The following is a 22,411-nucleotide window of genomic DNA, read 5'->3' as shown; positions in this document are numbered from 1 at the left end:
TGCTGCATCTCACTCTACTGCCAAACCTGAACAGACATGCCTGCTATGGCTGATTAAATCAATCCAATCTCATGCCATCACTTAACGCGACTTCAAGGAGACCTTTTATCACCCAGCTCCAAGAACTGCCTCTCGACACTGGTTAATGGAGGGATTTGGAGTTTTATTATCAAAAGAATTGACGAGCACGTGGTCTGTACCCTCTTTCTGGGCACTCTGGAAGTAGGTCGAGCTCTTCCCCGGTGAATGGGACGGGCGCAGGACCAGTCATTTTAGCAATGGGTGCCTCTGGCCCAGCCTGAGGAACAGGCTTCAGATCTTCCCTCTCCTGTAATACGCAATTTTACTACCAAAGCTAGTAGGTTATTTCTCCCTCTCTCCCCATCCTCTAACACCCTGCCCTAGGCCCCACCTAGCTCTGAGCTGTACGACACATGCAATGAGTTTGTTTCCCCCTCACGCTGTTTTCAGTACAAAGGTTTCCCACTTTAATTCTGTTGCCAAGTCACCCCCTTTCCTCACGATGTGGTTTCACCACCAGTTACTGAAATCAGAAAGGACTGTGTCCCCCCACAACATAAAGCTTTCCTTGTGAAAAGACTAAACCAGCTGCCCACCCTATGAACAGCACAAGGGCACTGGATTTCCCAGGACATCTTCCTATCCACAGCTGCTGATAGAAACACACCGGTGCTTCCAGGTTTGCCTGAAGCTCCCAGACCACCATAGCTCAGCACCACAGACAGCTTCAAAGTGTTGAAAATTAAAATGTCTCAAGATCTCTCTACAGCTTCAGCATAATCTGAGTCAATACCGGGCCTGTTATCAAAGCAAGTGTGCTGCCCTGTGTGGAGAGTGGAATCAATAATGCATGCACAAGGCCAACGCACGGTGTTTCATTATTCTTACCCAATTCAGCAGTCAACAGGCACTTGCTGTCACCAGTTCCACATCAAACACAGTCATGTTCAGCTTAGAATCTGAAGGCATCTTCTTCAGCACTGCAAGTGGGACAACATTGTATTCTCCAGTTTAACCTCTTCTTGCAAGTTACAGACCACAAGGTGCAAGACCCGACAGAGCAAATGGCTAATTCTTACAGCAACACAGCGTGCAGGTCTTGACAGATCCTTGCCCAGTGTGAGATGCTGGGATAACTGATTAGTTCTTGTCAGACTTAAATACATCAGCTACAAAGCACACAAAATCCCTTTGATGTGACTAGGGAACTAAAAATCCCATGTTTGCAGAGGATCATCCTGAAACACAGGGAAGCTGCTCAACATCTGCAAGGAAAACAGGTCTCACCGACACCAAGCTTGGAATCTGGAAATCAAAGCTTTCCAACAGCGTGGCTGTAGCCTGGACACAGGAACACAGAGACTCTTTAAATTGTTGGGAGTTACATCTGTTCCCTTATCATGCTGAACATGACTCCTCACTGATCAGTGCATGCCCTGTGCACACACTGCTCTGGAACTCACTTTTACAGAAGGTTTCTTTGGGATGGGATAGTGGAGAGAGAGAGAAGGAGGGGGAGAGGAAGAGATAAAGAGTGTGTGTGTGTGCATGTGTGTAACTTCTGAGAAGAGGGAAGGGTTTTTTGAAATCTATTCCCCACTCAAAACCAGATCAACATTGCAGGCCAGATCCCAAACTCATTTCGCTGCTGCGGTGAAGTTACAGTGATTTATTCCAGGTGAGGATTTGTTGTTTGAACTGTGAATCACGTGGGTAAGCCACACCCAAGCACAAGCCTTTCCTGCTGATGATGCTAGTGGCAATTCTCGGAAGGTGAAGTTTATTTTTCTCCCCACCAATGTAAGCTGGTTACCTTCAGAGATGCAAACTGCATCCTCCCTCCAGTCACATGGTATCCACCAGGACACTCAGCAACTGCCTTCAGAAAAGCCTTTTCATCACCATTATACAGCAAAACACCACCAGTCAGGTCTGTCAAGCATCCCCGGGCGTGCAGAGTGCCCGGCCAAGTGAAAGCCCAGAGAGAAGTGCAAGGGCAGTGAGAAGCTCACCGTGCCCTGTACAGATTGAAGAACAGAAAAGAAGAAACAGGAGGTATGCAAAGAGGGAAGATGCTTGTTTACAGGATGTGCAGCCATTTATATTTAGCAGCTAAATGTTCCATGCTGCCGGTGAAAGACACGAAGGGAAGTCAAGCAGCTCTCAGATAGGTTACCCACCAACTTCAATCTCCAGTTTCAGTACTGCAGGCGGCTGTTTCTGGGAAACAATGTCAGGATGCAAAACAGGCAAGAAAACCCCTGGTTGGTTGTTACCTCATCCCAAAGCAAAAGAAACAAGCAGCGCTGCCTCTTCAATGAGATCTACAGAAAGGCAATGTTTGCCTCTGCAGGTCCCAGAGCTCACCCTGTGCCTTGATAAATGCCTGTTAAACTGATGACTTTAGTGTCCTTTTTTCCAACAAACCAAACAAGTGAAGGCATTTATTAATTTCAGAGCTGGATTGAAAGCAATATAACCTGGTTCTTTCAGAATTAAAAAAACCCCAACAAATCTTTTGGCTTTTTTCTACAAAAAGAACACAACTCAGAGAAAGTGCTGGGAGGTTTCCACACTGTCTTTCTGTTCCATAGGGGTACAGTAAGTAAAACACAATAAAATTTAATTTCCCTCCCCCCCTTACATATGCAATTCTTTGTGGGAGTAAATACACATTGAATAGATCTCTAAAATGTTGCAGACAGAAATGATAGCACAAAAAGTACAGGTTAAATTAAGAAGCTAGCTATCTATAGCCAACTGCTTGTAAAGTTTATTTGAATTCCTCCTGTCCCAGTCTCAGCACTCCCCAGGTTTCACACTCACCTTGCCTTGTTCTGCACACAGCAATGGAGATACTCCTCTAAGCAAAGTGTATACATCCATCTTTGCTGGATTTATTTCCAGGGCTAAAGTCTCATAACCATCTCCCTCAGCCCACCAACCGATGTTGTGACTCAGCTGCAACTCCTCATTCTATACATAATTTAAGTAAATTAATAAATAATAATCTAGAATAAATTCTAGTTTCATTGCCTGAAAATAGGAAATGAGGCTGGCTACAGCTGCATATACCCATCACACTGACTGACAGTACCCACCCCTATGTGCCCAGGGAAGAGCACCACACCGATCCCTTCCTCAGGGCACACCCAAACCCTGTCATCCACAGACCGACTGAGGAGTTGATGTGGGATGCACGGCTATCAAACCAAATGGGGAGAACACAGACTGTTGAAACTCAGAGACCCCAGCCTGGCTTAGCTGTCTGGATCTTGGTGGGCCTGTTTATCACCATGTGACCCAGATTTGCCATCTCTTGAGGCTTCGTGTTCAGAAGTTCTTAAAAAAAAAAAAAAAAAAAAAAAAAAAAGATTACTTCCTGAATTTCCCAGCAGACACAAATTAACCAGGACTGAAGAAGTCTGAAATTATTACTCCCTGTATCCTTAAAGGATGTACTTTGACAGATTCTTCTCCCAGGACCATTTCCTGAACCTTCCTCTCATTGACTTCATTTACATAAGTGACACACATGTGTTCCAAGAACAGGGAAGAATAACCCAAAGCCTGTTTAATGCCTTAAAAAGGATGAATTAGCTCACTGCAATGCAAAGCATCTCCAGCTATGGTCAACAGAGCTGGTGCCCTCAGCTTCACCAGAAGCTAAACCAGGCTTTGGAAGAAGACAACACTGTCTTTTGGAGAGGTACCACAGTCACATCGCTGAGCAAGGGAACAAGGTCCCAATCAGTATCACCCTCACCCATTTAATTCTAGGCTCTGCATCTCCACACTGTATTGAACAAGAGCAGAGCTTGGGATCTGCAAGGGATTTGTATTAGCTTGCCAGACAAGGTTTAAGGTGCTGGATTTAACCCATAAAAGCTCTTGATGGTTTGGAGCTCAGCTGTAAAGCAGAGATTCCCCAGGCAGGTTCCTTGCCATGTCCCGACATACATGCCAGAAACGACGTTGCTGCATGACTACCATGACACAAATGTCCACAGTGGCCACCACATGTTATCATTCCAGGTAGACTACTGATATTTTTATGCTTTTTTTTTTTTAAAGAAAGTGAACTAATGAATATAAAATGATTTGTGCATTTTAACATACTTATTTATATATATTAAAAAAAAACCAAAGTGAAGAAAACCTGCCAAAAACGTGTGCTAAAGATTTTTCTTGGTTATCAAAACCAGAAAATTAAAGACTTATTAAGATGAATTAATTTTGTTTCAGTTTACTGTTCTCCCTTCCAAGTTCTCTCTTGCTAAACAATGAAAGAGAATCAAACAAGTGGAGCAATAAAGGAAAGACTTAAAAATCCCCAAACCCAAACAACCCAAACCAAGAAAATATTACAAAATGAGTAAATTTTCAAGCCAAGACTTCTACATGGTTACGTTTTCAGAGATGCCTGGGGGAGGGAGTAACACCCACTGAAGAACTTGCTTTTCATGAACTGTGTAGTGAACATCACTCTGCAATAAACCTTTTCCATGCTGACTGACTGGAGGGGGAGCAGGGAGCAGAGGGAAGATCCAAGTCTCATGAAATGTTACCAGCAGCTAATTAAATAGATGTCTTGTCATTTTTAGCATCACGGACTTCAGGTACATGAGATTTTATTACAACAATGTAGAAAAACCCAAACCAAAACAACACACCCCAGAGAAGGGGTAAGATAAATACTCACTGATGCAGATCACTAATTGTCAATAGTCCTAACAAAGTGCATGGGGCAACTCTTTCTTTCTACCAATATCAGAAAATGTAGAAGGCTGAAGAGGAAACAAAAGTTAAACCAAAGCATTTTAAAATACAATACTGTGACAGATTTTATTTCATTTTTTATCAGTACTACATGCTTACTACCACTAGGAAGAGACATGCTTTTTTTAAAAATTGTTTTTGGAGGGGTTTTTGTTGTTTTTTTTTTTTTAACCTATATCAAATGTTGACCTAAAGCTTGCTGTGCCTTGGAAACCTGGCTCAGGAGTTAACTGCATGAATTTTTATTTAAATAGATAAGCACTTAAGTTTGAAAATAAGACAAATACAGGTGAACAGGAAAATTAAATTACAAATTCAGTTCATACAAATATCTCTTGTTCTATGCACTAAATCCTGTTAATTAGCTGAGATCTTAAAAAAATTCTTAGAATACTTATGAAACATTATTTACAAATTATATAAATAAATCCTAGGTCACTTTTAAATTAACCAATACAACAAAAAAGTCACCTTTTTGTACTGAGTGTACTAAAAATGTTCTCGTTTATTGATCGTAACCCAGTTTGCAGTATAAAATGTTTGTTCACTTACATCAAAATGGGTTCAAATAGTAGGAAGGTAGGTATTGGTTTCAAAAGAAAACAAAACAATATTATAAATGCTTGAGATCAATGAGGCTTCTTAATGTTCTTTCTGCACAGTTTGCAGTCATTTATAGAAGTCCCTTCTACAGTATTTGTCTTGTGAACAGGTCATCTCAAAATAGCAGAGACATAGTTTTAGCCAAGGGAAAATACTCAGAACATCGCTCACACTTCACAAAGACCTTTTACCGGGAGGGAAAGGACAGAGAACGGAATGTCAGTGGCCAGCACAAGCCTTTACAACATTTAACTTAAAAGGCAGCATTTATAGAACTAATCACAGACTATACACATCCTGCACCGAACAGCAATCGAAAGGACTGGAAAATATACATTGAGGAAAACAAGAGACCAATGGTTTTCCATTACCTTGGTTCAAATTAATGCTTTTCTCCTTGTCTTTTGTTTTTTGGGGTTTTTTTTTAAGACCAGCATCAACACCACCACCAACTACAACTACCTTTTCCTTTAACATAATATATGCCAGGTAACTACTGTACGTGAGAAATGTACAATAAAAGGAGAGAAACCACTGAATTTCCTATGCAGACACATGAAAATATAAAGCCATACAGATTCCAAAGTGCCATGAATACCAAATTCAAGTGATGGTTTATAGCATGTAGGAAAGAAACTAAAGGGAACTTGCTCTATGGGTTGCCGAGCCCTTCAGCTGGATCTTCTGTTTCCCCTTTGGCTGCTTTGGTGAGAATCTCCATCCATTTCATCTGCAGTTCTTCGTCTTCTGCACTGAAATACAGAGTTTGCTGGGACTGGCAGAGCTTAAAAACATGTTTCACTTCAAACTTCTCACTGGAACCTGGTAAACTGACTTCGTATCCAAGGAGAGGAATGGGACGTGGGCTCCGTCCATCCTAGGAGAAAGAACAAGTGTAAAAGCTCAGCAACAAACAGTTTGAAGGTGGATGAGCAGCTCCCCAGCACACGTGTGCTCGGCTCCCTGTCCATACTGTGGGTGAGAAAACAGAAGAGAGGAGAGATCAACTGCTTAACTTCTAATAGTAAAAGGCAATGACTTCTCAGTGCTTTATCCTGATCTGTCAGACTCCCTGTCACAGTAAGAACATGGATCCAGCATGGCTGGGGACCGTCATGTCATTCCAGATGGCTTACACGCGTTGTCTTTTACAAACACCCCTCTGCAGTGGTTACAGCGATCTGACCCGGCTGGGAAAAGTTTGGTGTGGTCCGTTCTGAAGCTCATGGGACATCTGTAAGATTGGCTTAAAGGAGACAAACAAGCAGAGCTGGACACTGAGAGACACAAGGGCACCGGCTGGGAAAGGTTCTTCAGAATTTATAAACAAAAACTTTCCCTTGGATCAGAGCTGGTGATTATTATGTACAGCAGCTCTCACTAGACTGGATTTACCTCCTCACTTCTCCAGGATTCATTGCTTCTCTACCTAGCTGGGACTCCTAAATACTGTAAGTTAATATCAGAGCTCTGAAAGTAGTTTACAAGACCAACAAGGGCATAAGCTCCAGCTGGAAATACAGACTCACTTCTATAAAACCACTGATCCATAAGCTCGAGGTGGTCTTTGCTTATAAGCCAACTCCTATAATTCCACTCGGATAAATATGACGAACAGCTGCACAGATGCTGTCTCACTTTAAGGACAGATAGAGCTGGTGTGATTTCCATACCTAAATAAGCTGTGAATGTTATCCTCATGCATGAAGCCTTACGCAAGACTTATGCAGTGAATACTCAGGGGATTAATTCATTCTCCTAGAACAAGTTTTTAGAGGCAAAGAGCAGTTTTTGGGCTATTTTAAAACCTGCAAGTCGTGTTTCATTTTGCACTGGCATCCCTTCTTCAGTGTGAGGGACAGGGGTGCAGAGGACAAAAGCTGTCAAGGCTTTTACTGTATCAGAAGCTCCAGATCCAGCTCGGTTCACTCCTCCTTCCCAGCAGCCAGCTATTCTGTCCTTTTTAAAAATAGTTCCCCAACTTTCCAACTCCTATGGTCATGCTTCACTCGTTCAGTGTTTCAAGACCTTTAATGCCATTGTTGGCAGTATTATTCCCAAAAGGCACCTTCTCTCTAAATTCTTTTAAGCATCAAAGTGCTACTTTGCAGGCCTGAAGGGGTTTGTGGGATGCATTGGGGTGGCTGTGTAAAACAAAACACTGTCTGGGAAAAAAACATTCAATCATGTGAGTGTTTCCCAACTGCTTCCAGACAGGAAGCCAGGAGGAAAGCAGCTCTGGAAGAGACTTTTCTCAGAAGCCCAGTGCATACTAGGACTGACAAGGACATTGGATTAACATCAGGAATGGGATTTGCTTCATCATTTCTTCCTTTGTTTGGATGCAAATTGAAGGAAGCATGCAAGGGGAGTAGCAGGCCCTTGACAACAGCATTCCTCCTTCTTCTTTATAGTCTCTGATCGCAACTGGTGATTCCCTGTGGTAAATCCTGCCGTGGTCATTGAAAGTGTGATACACCAACCGTGCCTGATGTGCTTTCTTGCCAGTATATTGTGAGATTTCTCTCACCCCAGAAATACACTAAACATTAAACTGCCACAAAATCAGTACCAAAACACCTTCCCTTGAATGCCACCCTCCCAGGAAAGAAGTTCCTCCTCACGTTTAGGTGGAACTTTCTATACTTGTTTGTGCCCATGGCCTCTTGTCCTGTCCCTGGACACCACTGAAACAAGACTGACCCCGTCCTCCTGACCCCACCCCTCAAGTATTTATCAGCACTGATAAGCTCCCCCCTCTAGGCTAAAAAGTCCCAAGTCCCTCTGCCTTTCTTCCTAAGAGAGATGTTCCAGTCCTTTCATCATTTCTGTAGCCCTTTTTTGTACCCTCTCCAGTAGCTCAGGACCACACGATGTGATGCTAATAAAACACAAATCCTTCCCATAGCTACAACTGCAGCAGGGTCAGGGCAGGCTGAACTCAGACCCTCTCCTCCTTCCCTCCCACCTAGGAGATAAAGCCATATATCGACGTGTCAAACACCAAATGGGATACGGGGAATCTTTGTGTTCAGCACTACGGAAGCACGACTGACATTTCTATTTTGGATATTCTCTCTTGGACATGGATATATCTATTGCTTGACTTTCACCACACACAATGCCAGCCAGCTTCAACAACACACCGTACAAAATGAAAAGAAAGGTGTACCAGAAGTAGTTATTTAAAGAGAAACATCACACCAAACACAGTCCCTTTTTCAGGCTGAAGAACATCTGCATTTCCACAAATTCTTCCACCCTCTGAACCCCGAACTAGGGTTAAAAGCGTAACTACCTACCTAAATAACCTGTTTGAACCAGCAGTGGTGATACTCAGAATACTTTGCAGCTCTATATATGTTACAGGAAAGTGTTTTCCCTAATGACAGGGCAATAAAACCCTTTGAGCATACTTGCCTGAAATTGGTAAAAACCCCAAATATAACCTAATTATCTGTGTTTTGCCCTTTTTTGTTAAAAAATTGAAAAGTGATGAGCTTAAACATTTCCTCACAACCATATCAGCAGTAACTACAGATAACAAGGCAATCTGAAATCTCTGAGGCTTTGTGCTGTTCAGAAAACCAAATTCATTTTTGCTGTTGAAACCAAGCCAAATCCTTTTTGACCTATTTCCCAGCTTGGCATACGTAAATTTATGCTTCCCTCCCTCCCCCTTTTTTTTTATCTTTTTGGTGTGTTAACCCTCACAAATGTCACTTTACCTGGCTACTTCCTTGCAGATACAGAACAAGAGGTTCGGTCTTAGGGATGGTCACCCACATTTTGTACCAAGTCTTCCCTTTTTCAAGGAACTGGAGGTAGCTGCTGAAGAGGCTGTTTTCAGCTGCTAAGATGCTTTGCTTCTGGATGAAGAGAAAAGAAAAAGAGAAAAAAGAAAAACAAGTTGTTTTCATTGATGCTCAAGTGGGAAAAATTCTTAGAATTGGGAATAAAATATATTTGAGTTGTGTGGAGTCAAATAGAACTGGAAGGAAAATGCTGGCGAGCCTGTAACTTCACTGTTATTACACACCATCAAGAAACAGCACGGTGCCGGGTAACAGAGGCAGATGCTGAACTGCTGTTCCCAGCGGATGTGAAGTTAAATTCCATCTCCACCAAGTAAATTGAGACTGGTAATTAAGACGATGCAGCAAGTTTTTTGCTTAGCGAAGTAGGCGGGGAGACGAGTTTAAATCAGCACACAAGGTGTGCTAAGAGACTCTGGTGTGTGGATGTGGAGATGTGAGGCACATCGGAGAGCACCGGGGGGAAAAAAGTGAAGGAAATTCTTGTCTTCTGACAGAAAGTAAAGGAAAACAAAATTCCTGTTCATGATACACTTGGCACAGAAGTCTCCTGGGGATTTCTGGATCTGCTAATAACATTTGTAAAGCTGCAATCTCCTCAGCCGCTATTAAGCTTGTTAAGAAAGTTCAATGCAAATAGGAGGGAAAGAAAAAGACTGGCTCCGATCTTCCTTTCTTATACCCCTACTTTCTTGCATTTTACCTGATCCTTTGAAAATTTAGCAGAAGGCAAGAAGCCTGAGCATATGAGGAGAAAATGACTCTTTTCCTTGGGTTCTTACAGCTTTCTGCTGTAATCTGCTTTTCTAAAGTAAAGCCGCAGGTCACATCTCGCCGGTTTGCTGCTTGGCTTTGCAGATGAACAGAGCTCCCAGCTGGGTACGTGGAGGTTTTCACTTCAGCAGCAAACAGCTCTGCTGAAGCTATGCTGGATAGTTCCTCGTTGAGATCCCACTATGGATGCATAATGGTCTCAAAGCTGTGCCAGAAGAGGTTTAGATAAGATATTAGGAAAAATGTCTTCACTGAAAGAGTGGTCCAGCATCGACCAGGCTGCCCAGGGAGGTGGTGGAGTCACCATCCATTCCTGAAGGAGTTCAGAACATGTGTAGATGTGGCACTCCAGGCCATGGTTTAGTTGACATGGTGGTGTTGGACAGATGGTTGGACTTGATCTCAAGGTTTTTTTCCAACCTTAAAGATTCAATGATTTGATGATTCTCCGATACTAAGCACATACTATCTGTAGGCACAGCTATAACATCTCTGGGAGGTTTTTGACAATGTCAGGCTCTGGATCCAGAATCCTCTCTGCGTTCCAGACACGGCCATTCTGAGAAGGACAATGTGTGTTTGCAGCTTTACCCCACTCTCTACTTCTGAGATTCCAGATGTCTTTGGGTATAAAGCTGAGAAAGTGCCTGTGCAGCAGAGTTCACTCTGGGACACTGTGAGAGTCTAATTTTACCTGTGTGGGTACATTTTGTCACCTGGCAGGATCTAAGGAGACTACATTTATTACAGGAGCTCTGGATGTGCACCGGCTGATTTTCCACCTACATTGGTGATGCTGATGAGGATAACAGGGCTGGAAGGCAGCTGGATGGCTCTGGAGGGGTGGCTTCCAGGCAGATGTTTTTCAAAGTAAGATGTTTCTCAGTAGAGGCTGCAACTGTTCCCCAACATTCCATGCTTGAAACAGGACAGTGTAGGTCAGTGTATCGGGGCAGAAGGATGAACTGCAATGATGCTAAATTCTCAGTGTATCAGTGGCTCTTTCAAGAATCTGACATCCCAGTGGGTCCACTTTTGATGGAGATGAATGTCCTCTTTTATATATGCAGTGACTTCTGGCTGTGTTTCACAGGTAAAACAAATAAACCTTTCTCTTCAAGGTGGCCCATGAAAAGCGTGGCACGTAATGGCACTCACAGCTCTGCCCACAGTCTAAAAAAAGCATCGGTAAGAGAAGGTTCAGTTGTGAGTGAGGATAAAACACATCAGGCTGCCAGTATGTTTCTTGTTCTTGAGAAAAAGAAGGGTAGGCTGTGCTGCTGACATGGCACAAAGCTTGGTGACATTGGTGGCAATTGTGAAGCAGTAGTTTGCACAACAAAGTCAGTCATGTTTTGGAGAAAGGAGTCTGCTTTACAGCAGGTGTGGGAACGTTTCAGTGAATCCCCACAGCTCTTTCAGCACAGTGCTATGCTTTTGCATGATCAGCTAAGAAAAAAAACCCTGTCTCAATGACATTTTGACCGGATGTGAATTAAGGTGTGAAAAAATACCTTCTATCTGTCAAAAGGGGAAAAAAATTTCTTGTTTTGCCAGTAGTTATTTTGCCCAACTCAGGATGGGAAATGCACCGGAATAAAAAGAAGCCAGAAGTTCCTCCTTTTTTTTTGTTGTTACTTTGACAGCTGAAGCTGTGCTGCAGAACGGGTGAGCATCCCTGTCTGCTCAGCATCCTGCGATAAACACTTGCCATTTACAAACAGCATTCTGGTGGCACACACACTCAATGCAAGTTACAGGCCAGAACATCACGTATCATGGTGGGGGGAAAAGATAACCAAACAAGTGCACTTCTTTTAAATAAATGCATTAATAAGAATTAAAAAAAAAAAGCCTCTCAAGGGCAGCTAGCCCAGGAAAAGTTTCTTAGCTAAATACTGTACCTCTGCAGCTAGTCTTTTCTTTTGTTCTCCGACTGCTTCCACTCCAGGGCTGCAGGGGCTCGCTGGCAGCTGCACAAAACACTCTTTACACACTCGATGACGGCTGTTATCCGCAAGAGGTTTGAACTCGGAGCATTTTGCACAGATCACCTGCATGAAAAAGCTGGTTCTTTATTACCCATCACTGAAGCATAGCACGGCTCCAAAGCAAGTGACTTGCAACAGGGTTGGTATTTAAGTAAAATCTGGCAAATGTAAGCATAAGAGTGACCAATGGGATATTCACTTTATTTACCTGCATTAATAATTAATGTTATTGTGATCCCATGCTGTGTACCAATATACCTAGATAACAAACATAGGACTTTTGGGAAATACTTTCCAATTAACATTATGCAAGTTTGCTTTTTTTTTTTTCTTATAAACCTTTCTGAGTCAAAAAAGGGCCTGGGTTGGCTAAGCAATTAGTGCTTTTTAATGCTAATCACAAAACGGCCCAGGAAGGACTGATCTGCAGAGTAAAGGTGACTGACATTTCCTCATCAATCAGGCAGCTCAGCTTGACAGAACTGTAGAATCCAAAATCACTGACAATTTCAAAAATACAGGTGCAAGGATATGTCATTAGCACTTTGCTGCAAGGTGTTAATGACTAGATGAAGAAAACTGCCTTAATTCAGCTCCTGTCAAGTGAAGCACCATCCTGCCGAGCTACATAAACAAACTCAAGCTAGCGTTTTATGAAACGTTGCAGTCTTGTCTTGAGATTAATTAACTTCATGAATTTGATGCTATTGCCACATCATGAAGCATCACATAACTAAAAACTGTTGCACAATAAATTATTAATAACTTAATTCTTGTTATCTCTCTGCCCATGGGGAAAAGCTATTATTTCGTTTCTTTAATAATACTGAGCTTTGTGGTGGAACATTTTAAGCCTCCTGGAATTTATGGCGTTACTTTAGTAATTAGTAATAAAAATAAACACAGAAGGTTCAAAATCCCAATTCTCGTACAAAAGCATCTCCTCCACAGTGATTTTATTTCAATTACTGAGACTGAGCTTCCTTCAAACATCTAAATATACATTTAGGGGTCTCTTCAGCTGGAAATTTAATTCCACTCCAAAGGAGTAATGGTATTTAAACAACATTATTCCATGCTAGTTACATTTGGAACACTGAACCATGAAACTCAAGTTACAGAAGGCAGGTTTCAAGTCCTATGGCAGAAATCAATCTGATCTTGGTGGGTATTCAGAAAAAAGCCCTGTGAAGTAAGCTGTCTGGGTATGGCACTGGGGCAGGGTGGCTAAGTGCCTTCAGTATCCCTGGGCTCTCAATCTCCAGGAGTGATACTTTTCAGACTTATCAAGCCGGAGGAAACCATTTTGGCAGAAGCGATTCTTGACAGCTTCACTTTAGGGAAAAAAGAACCCACCCATCTTTACTACTGCATGTTTACCTGTTCATCCTAGGAAGAGCTGACATCTAAAGGAAGGCTGTCAGGAGGCTGCTCTGTTTCTACAAACAAAATACAGGGGACAGCCCCCTCCCCAGATACATGCACACCCTCAAAGAAGGCACTACCCCTCTTTTAATCCACCCAGGTGCTGTATTTGCTGTTACCACAGCGCAGACCAGGGCCCTAGCACCAGACTTTTGCTCTTTTCCACAATGTCTTTTAGCTCCCACAATGAGAAGAAAGTATTTCCCTTTAACAGGGTCAGCAGAAGAGACTGGGGAGCTCAGCGCGTCCCGGTACTCACCGCCCCGCACTGCTTGCAGTGGTGCCGCCGTTTGGTGATGGAGTTGAAGCTTTCGCTGCAGCTCTTGCAAGCCTGTTTTTCCTTGTCACGCTTGGATTTGGAAGATTTCCTGCAGGAATCACTCTGAAAGGCACAATGATGTGAGTTTTATTACAGATTTAAAAATTGCAAAGCAATTGATAGATCTCTCCTGATCCAGACCATCCTTGGTTTTCCCACCAGTTCAGACAAGAATTCACATCATCTCTGGAAAAGGCCGATGGCTGGGTGGAAGGGTCACCATCAGGTATTCCTAGAGCAACACGGTGGGTCTCAGATTGCTTGAGAAGATCCTTCAGGTCCCTCTTGGCCACTTGTGCCCTCACCGCCTCAGCTCACCCATGTTGGGAAGGTGGAAGGGGAACCAGCACAGGGGTTTTGTCAAGAACCACTGCACCACAGACTGGAGGGTTCTCTGGAGATCACCCAGTCCAACCCCCACCTCAAGCATCACCTCAAACAGGTTGCACAGGATGGCATTCAGGGTCACAGGTTTGGGAGGAGACTCCCCAGCCTCTCTGGGCAGCCTGTCCCAGGGCTCTGGCAAGCACAGAGTCAAGGGGTTTTTCCTCATTTTGGGATGGACCTTCCTGTGCTCTAGTTTGTGCCTGCTGCCCCTTGTCCTGTCACTGGGCACCATGTAGAAGAGTCTGTCCCCATCCCCTTGACACCCCCCTTAAGATATTGATGTCACTCTGTAATTGAACCCTGTTTTACCACTTTCTGCTAAACCAAAGAGCATTGCCATGATGATGTGCAGCTCCTAACACAGATTCACACAAGAAGCCCCCCGTTCTCCTCTTTTTAGGAAATAAGCACTGTTCCTCCTTCCTGGCAGGATGGCTAAGTGTGAAGGACAAGTAGCTAGGCACCCTCAGCCAGCAGGACCCACATGGAGACCCCAGCCCAAAGAAGGGGGCTGCCATCACACTCCTCTGACACAGCTCTTTCATGAGAAGAGGTTTGGTAACTGTCCCTGGCTTCGTTCACATGACACAATCATTTAACAAACTACCAGGAGAAGAAATGTTTCCTCTGAATCAGAAGAGCAGAGGTGTTACAGTTTTTCTGAAAATCAACCAGGAAAAGACCAGGCCCGGTGCAGTTAGACTGTGGACTCCTCAACAACCTCCCCTTCCCTCTAAGCTACCAGCACATACTACATCACATCCTACATCCACCTGAGAGAGAACAATTGGCTCAATGAATTTCCCTTTCTCCAAAGCCTTTAACACGCAGATGCAGGGGCAGGGGGAAGGCAGCAGCAATTGCAATCAGCAAAGGATCACCAGGACAGTGGCAACCAGTGCTGGGGAAATGATGCCCCTGGCCTTGCAGTCTCACCTTAGGGGTTAGAAGACTAAGTCACTAATAGAGGTTTTCAGGCCAATTAAACAAACAAACCAAACACACAACCCCCCCAAAGAAATTTTACAAGCTGACACCACTGTCCCATCTTTCAGCCTTCTCAAGCCTCTGCCCTGCCATCTCCACATTGCAGAGGACAGCACACTGTCGTTCAGCAGAGGTACTGAAACCACCCTGCCTTGGCATGGCATTACACAACCAAACCACAACTAAATGCTTCTAATTAGCTCGGATATTTCCATTTTCATTAACTTTTCCATAGCTGCAATAGCAACATTTCCAACTCGCACCCAGGTACACAGGGCGCTTTGCCGTTCAGCTGCTGAGCACAGTCATGCCGATCTGTTCCTTCAGGAGAATCACTATCCTCCCTAGACAGACACACTAATTGCTCAGTAAGATGCGCTGCCTGCAAACCCACGGCCTCCCCCACACGTACACAGAGCTCAGCGTTTCACTTTCCATGTGAAGAACCAGATGTAACCAGAACGACACTGAATTACAGCCACTGCACAATGCCTTGATGAATCACTGGCAGAAACATTCCTTTCAGGCTCTGTCAGACCCCTCCAAGGAAGCCATGTAATTAAGGCGATTTGAAAAGCTTTTACTCATCAGCAGCAATCTACAGGGAAGCGTTTTTTATTTGTGTCACATATCCTGGCTGAAGCCAGCTGTTTCTCACTGTGATTCTGATGCTAATGCTATTTAATTTAGAAGACTGATTTTTCTTCTACTGGCTACGGATGGATTCCCCTTAGATTGTTACATCAGAGCATTTTCACACTGGTCAACCTTATTTTTGCCTCTCAAGATAGAATTTGCATACAGCATAATGTGCCTTCGGATTCTTACATTAACAGCAATTTCAGTAGTGCTACTGGAGCGGCAAGAGTGTAAGTGAAGGCGCCACTCAGCCTTGTGAGCTGTGACTGGAAGATAACCTTGACGGATGCTGAACGGTTTTGGCTTTCAATCAATACCACACATGCCTGAGCAGGAAATGCTGAAGTTCCTCTAATGTGAACTGAACAGACTACTTCCCATGGAAATGGGTTTATGTGTTTTACAGTCCAATGAGAATATCCACCATTGCCCACCTGTATGTTTCTGAAACAAATATGGGTTCACATTCAATACTTTCTCTAATGGATCTCATAATTTGCCTTGCCCCTCAACATGAAACAGCCAGGAAGGACAATGTTCACTTTCAGAAATAAGTGTCCCATGCATTTGAGAAAGGCAAGAAAGCAGAATGGGTCTCACACTGGCAAGATTTGTTAGGACAGTTACACATGAGCTTTCATTTTATACCATTATAGTTATTTCAGACCATGATATTTTAATGTGTGCTGTAGCACATTTAATACTAAACCAGCTATTCAAAGGGCCTGTATAAAGAAGTCTTTAAGTATTTTATGAATACCAGCAATGTTTCATTTCTCAACATTATGAGCACACAGGAGTTTGAAACATTGGTATCACAGCTGTAGAAAAGATAAGAAAAAAGAAAATGTACTTTCTTTGCAACTTGGCAAATTCCAATGAGCAATTATAGAAGGAAGAGTTATTCAGTATGATTTAACTGCCAACACTGGGAAAGGATTAAGTCGTCCTCTGGTTTCCATCCCTGTGTAGCCCACGTGCCTTTGTTGCACAGGCAGCACCCCTATTCCACCCAGCCATGACACAGGAAGTTAAATTTGCCATGTCCCCTTAACTACAGACCACGTGAACAGAGAGAATTTTGTGGCTAACAAGGGCATGCATTGTAAGACACAAACCTTGCTCATCAAAGATAAATTTAACAGCCACTCTGTCATTTATCTCAGAAGCTACACCAGCTACTGTTGATGTGCATCAGGAAGGGAGCTAGTACAAAGCTGCCCTAGCTTCAACTGGAGTATCCCACTACTCCTGCATGTGAGTAATTGCCCCTTTTCTTCCCTGGTGTACAAAGCTCTGATTTGAAGCTGGTGAGTCTGACAGGAAAAAAAACTTGTGTAAAAGCTGATCAGAGTCAGGGTCTACAGTATCTGCTTTCAGGCTTGGCTGCTCCAACCACTACTTTGCTTTTACTCCACAGCTACATTTAACTCTCTAAATCTCGACAGTTTCCTCCAATTTTAAACTCTTAGTGGAGAAAGATCACAAACTCCAGTGAGAGGTACACAGCTCATGCCTAGAACTAAGAGACTGTGAGGTGAAACCTGTGGCTGGACTGCTTTGGAAAGCAGACATCACACCATTAATGAAGGCTGAGCATAAACCATGCTGGCAGCACAGCAAACTGTTTCCACAGCAAGGAGACTGCACTCCCTGCAGTAGGGTCTCACTGTCCCGTTATGCTAATGGACAACGCTGGAGACAAGAGGAACAGATTCTTCAGGAGACTCAGCAGAGCCTCAGGAAGTAGGGATGAGTTTGCTGACCACCACTACCACCAAGTGGTTCGCATGTGGAAGCTGTTGTGCACACAATGTACCTGCTCGTGCACTCACTGAGATGTTTCTAAAGGGATCTATCTCATCATTAAAAGTTAATGGTTTCTAAAGCTGCAACATCTGGATTTATTGCTCATGCTGATGTTATCTGATGTTATCCATTTCCTACAATACCACAGAATGAGATCCCGGCGTCAACAACACACAATTTTGGATATTTCTGACTTTGTGTTTTTGATCAACCCCATTCTTATTTCTACCTCAAGAATTACATTTTTCTATAAAATACACAACTTAAGGAAAATTCCTCAATGTGTCAAGATATACCAGGTGAATCACCAACATGATTTATTTATAATCAAGTAAAAAGATCTAATTTTTTAAATTTAATTAACTACAACTAAAATTTACACTTCCCTAAGAAACTGAAGGCCAACAGAAATTTTTCAGTGTTTGCTCTTCAATACTACACAAAGCATCTTTTTTCATTAAGTAGCTATCTCACCAAAGCATCTGTAACTCAAGGAATGGGCACTAATTGCAGAACTGACTACAAATAAATCAAAAATTGCCTAGGGAGAACATGAAGCATGAGCAAACAATGAACAGGAAGGAGTACACTAATTAAAGTCACTTATTTTTAATCAGATCTTGTTTGGGTAGGTAAAGTTGCTGGTTTGTATAATGGCTTTTTCATTGATACTCTCTAAACTCTGCCAGTAGGTTCCACTCTGGAAGTGCCTCCTAAGTGGTTCCTTTCTTATTAAAAAGGTGATGCTAATGTCCTGTCCTACAAAGGACTCCAGACCTCTGGTTTGACTCAGCAGCAGCAGTCACAGTCATTGTACAGAGCAAAATGAAAAATAGCTTTAGAAGTACTGTTGCTTTTGCAGCAGCCAATCACTTACAGGCCAGAGCTGTCTGAAAGTACTGCCCCTTCCACCTCTTTATGGGCAGAAACATGAGAAGCATGCTGCAAAAGGAGTGCTCATCAAAATTCAGTTCTGGAGGTGAACCCCTGAGGTACACAGTATTAACCAGCCAGGCTTCCTGGTCTCTCTTTACCCTCTGAGCATTCTGTGCAGGTCCCCACCAGAATGTAAAACCAAATGCAACCCCACAGAACAAATCCCTGGTAACAATCAATGTCCCCTGGACAGGTTCCCTGTTAATAGATGCAGCGTGTATTGGGAACAGCAGGAATGAAATTCCCTGACCCTGCAAAACCTGCAAGCAGCTGTGGGTGTGACTGAGCTGAAGTGATGGGCAGCACAGCTGGGACTATGGGCAGCACGGCTGGGATGATGGGCAGCATGGCACAGACCAACACACTGAAGTATCTCTTTTTTCCCCCTGCTACAAAAGAACCAGAAGTCCCACCCTGCTTTGCTGTACTGAAGCTATCAGCTTCGAATTACTTACCCCTCCGAACGCACCACCACCATCTGCTCCTGGCATCGATTCCACTGAGCTGGTGCTGGCTATCTGAGAGAAACAGAATGACACACAACAATTTCAATGGATATTCTTCCTAAGATAGAGTCAACACTGAAAAAGAAAACATGGCATCGTTTGCTTTTAGCATCTCAGGCATTTGCTTGCTAATGTGCTTCCATGGCACACAAACACTGACTCCCTTCAAACAGCACTCAGCTAAGTCTTTAATTGCAACACGTATCTTAATGAATGCAAACTGGCATCTATGTGTATTCAATACGTAACAGAGGGCAAACAACAAGCTTATAAACACCAAAATCATGGGCTATATCCTAAAAGAAAAAGCATCTCATCCATCATTAGTTTACAGGGAGTTTCCTAGTTTACAGGGGTCTCCAAAATATTAAGACTCTCCATGACAAACTCACATTACTCCATAGATCATTCTTCTGTCACCAACTAAACATCCCATAGTTCAACACTACCCATTTTTGCCCTCTAGCTGCATTCCATTTGAAAGATAATCTCTCTTGTTAGAGACAACCTGAACTGTAGCTGCGAGCAAGCGGCCAAATTGAAGAGCTATTAATTCTCTGTATCTATTTATATCCTAATACGATCAAACAGCTCTTGAGAACGAGCAAATACCTCCCCTGGGGCTAGGGCTATGCCACCTCCCCCCACCCCCGTGCAATCCTTAGGGAATACAACTTAATTAAAGGGAAGCATCATGTACTCGACTCTAGCCAACTATTTCTGCCTCTTCAAAAACCCAGCAACCCCAGGGCCTACACATGGCCTGTGGCCCAGCCCTGTGGAAAGGGGTTCCACTGCAATCATTCTCAACCCAGCATGCAGCTCCTCCCACCTAGTAAAAAGACATCTGTGAGCTGTTCCACAGGACTTGGAAAAGAACATGAAAAATGTGGAGTGAAAACAGGGTCTGAAGGACAGATTGAGAAAATCCCCAGCAGTTTAGGGAAAAGAATCAACTTCTCTAGTTGCCTGCTCAGATCCCCAAGCCCTTTTAATGTTTATTGGGAATAATACACTACAAAATCAAATTCCCACTACTCTATTTCAACAGGGCCTGAGATTGGTAAAAGGGGTCCTTTTCCTTGGGAATGTTTTTAAACAGTGTAAGAAAATACAAACCCGAAAAACTCCTTCACAGACCCTTGAAATGCTGCAGATGAAAAGGTCAATCAGGGAAATTAGGGCTATGGAGATGATGAAGGGACTGGAACATCTCTCTTACAAAGAGAGGCTGAGGGACTTGGGACTCTAGCCTAGAGAAGAGAAGGCTGAGGGGGGAATCTCATCAATACTTATAAATATTTGAGGGGTGGGGGTTAGGAGGATGAGGTCAGTCTTGTTTCAGTGGTGCTCAGGGACAGGACAAGAGGCCATGGGCACAAACAAGTATAGAAAGTTCCACCTAAACGTGAGGAGGAACTTCTTTCCTGGGAGGGTGGCAGAGCCCTGGGACAGGCTGCCCAGAAAGGCTGTGGAGTCTCCATCTCTGGAGACATTCAAACCCCACCTGGATGCTGTCCTGTGGACCCTGCTGGAGGTGACCCTGCTCTGTGAGGGGGTTGGACTGGATGATCTCCAGGGGTCCCTGCCAACCCCCATTGTTCTGCTAGTCTGTGAAACAAGTCCTCTTTCTGAAGGAACTTAGCCACAAAGGGACACTGAAGCTTTCTGAAGACTTCTTTAGAAGACCACCACTGCACCAGTCACTTTGCAGGGGACTGACAGGCAATATTCACCTCCTGACAGGTGGGAGTTTATTAACTGCCATAGATTATTGCACAGGCATAATCTTAAGAATCACATAATAAGCCAGATCTCCACACCTTCAGGAAACCACAAGTCTTCTGTAGGCAAATTCCATGCTGAAGATCAAACCCTTAATGCTTGTAAGAGTTCACAGAAGTCAGTGGGGAAAACAAAAGCATGGTAAGAATTGTGTGCAAAGGCACGGACTGGTCATGCAACTGAAATCAATCAGAAGTACTGTAACATATCAAATGTATGGCCAGGGATGGGAGAGCGCAGAGTCCAGTTTCTAGCAGCTGTTACAGACCCAGCCTGGGATCCATGAGTTCATATCTCTCTCTTGACTCATTGGAGCAAAAAAGGAAGATTATTGTCATTTCTTCCTTTAAAGCATGCTGCCCAGTATTCTGTCAAGATGATGAGAGATGTGTGGTGGACATTGCCTACAGCAGTGTGCTGTTACTAAAACCCCTGCCAGTACTTGTTTCAGCATTTCCTTACAGAATCACCTTCAGCTCTTTTTAACTGACAGCAATTTCTGCCACATTTAGCTGTGACATCAGTCTTCAAAGCTGATTATCTAGATAACTAATCCTCTCAAAAAGCAGGTTAGTATTCTGGCATACCAGAAATTATGAGGCATACTGCATCAGTATCACAGTCAGAAGATAAACCAGGCTTCTGCACTGCTTGACTTCTGTAAACCAACAGAGTGGAAACACCTGGTTACCCAATTAACACAGAAGCAAAACAAAAAGGAATTTACAACATGAGATAATAATACTGCAGGTGAACAGACACTGTGTCTTAATTGGGCAGAAAGAAGTGTGTGTGTGGTGGTTCACTTACTAGCCCAAGATTTTTTCCCATCAGAGCATCGGGGTTCTGAAGACGGCCATGAGGTCACTTCAAAATATAGGTGTGAATTATTTTCCTTTTTTCCCAAGTATTTTTAGTCAATGAATGGTGCAAGATCACTAAGCATTTTGGGTTTGTGTGGCAAGGTTTCAGTAGAGGTGGGGGGCTGCAGGGGTGGCTTCTGCAAGAAGGTGCTGGAAGCTTCTCCCAGGTCCAACAGAGCCAACACCAGCCGGCTCAGGGATGGACCTGATGCTGACCAAGGCTGAGACCATCAGCGAAGGTGGCAGAGTCTCTGAGGTAACAGAGTGAAGGAGGGTGGCGGAGGGCGGACCCCAGAGGGCAGCTTTTTGTGGCCAGAGAAAGGAATGAGATGATATGAGAAACTCTGCAGACTCCAAGGTGCAAGTGGAGGAGGAGGTGCTCCAGGCACTAGAGTAGAGATTCCCCTGCAGCCCATGGAGAAGACCATGGGGAGACAGGCTGCAACCCTGCAGCCTATGGAAGATGATAGGGAGCAGAGATTCCACCTGCAGCCCATGGTAGACCCCACAGTGAAGCAGGTGGAGATACATGAAGGATGCTGTGACCCAGTGGGAAGCCCACACTGGAACAAGCTCCTGGCAGGACCTGCAGCCTGTGGAAAGAGGGGCCCATGCTGGAGCAGGTCTGCTGGGAGCACTTATGACTCTGTGGGGGACTGTGCTGAAGCAGTCTGGTCCTGAAGGTCTGTACCCTGTGGAAGGACCCACACTGGGGTAGTTGGTGAAGAGCTGAACCCCCATGGGAAAGGGCTCAAGTTGGAGAAGTTTGTGG

At 43.8% G+C, this 22,411-nt stretch overlaps 1 protein-coding gene across 1 annotated transcript in view; it reads right to left on the bottom strand.

Annotated features, from left to right (window-relative positions):
- Positions 1-5,291: 5,291 nt before the first annotated feature.
- FGD3 (FYVE, RhoGEF and PH domain containing 3) overlaps positions 5,292-22,411 on the bottom strand; it is a gene marked incomplete at its 5' end in the record, with an annotated part of 102,244 nt that continues 85,124 nt past the window's right edge. Inside the window, 5 exons of the mRNA XM_084269711.1 lie at positions 5,292-6,280; positions 9,132-9,272; positions 11,897-12,046; positions 13,668-13,790; positions 18,941-19,003. Of these exons, the coding sequence (XP_084125837.1) occupies positions 6,056-6,280; positions 9,132-9,272; positions 11,897-12,046; positions 13,668-13,790; positions 18,941-19,003 (702 nt within the window). The 3' untranslated portion in view covers positions 5,292-6,055. The remainder of the gene's footprint in view (positions 6,281-9,131; positions 9,273-11,896; positions 12,047-13,667; positions 13,791-18,940; positions 19,004-22,411) is intronic.

The sequence above is a fragment of the Gallinula chloropus genome, assembly GCF_964237585.1.
Source record: "Gallinula chloropus genome assembly, chromosome: 12".
Classification (NCBI taxonomy): Eukaryota; Metazoa; Chordata; class Aves; order Gruiformes; family Rallidae; genus Gallinula; species Gallinula chloropus.
Note: the sequence above shows the minus strand (reverse complement) of the source record. Positions and strands in the feature narration are given on the sequence as shown.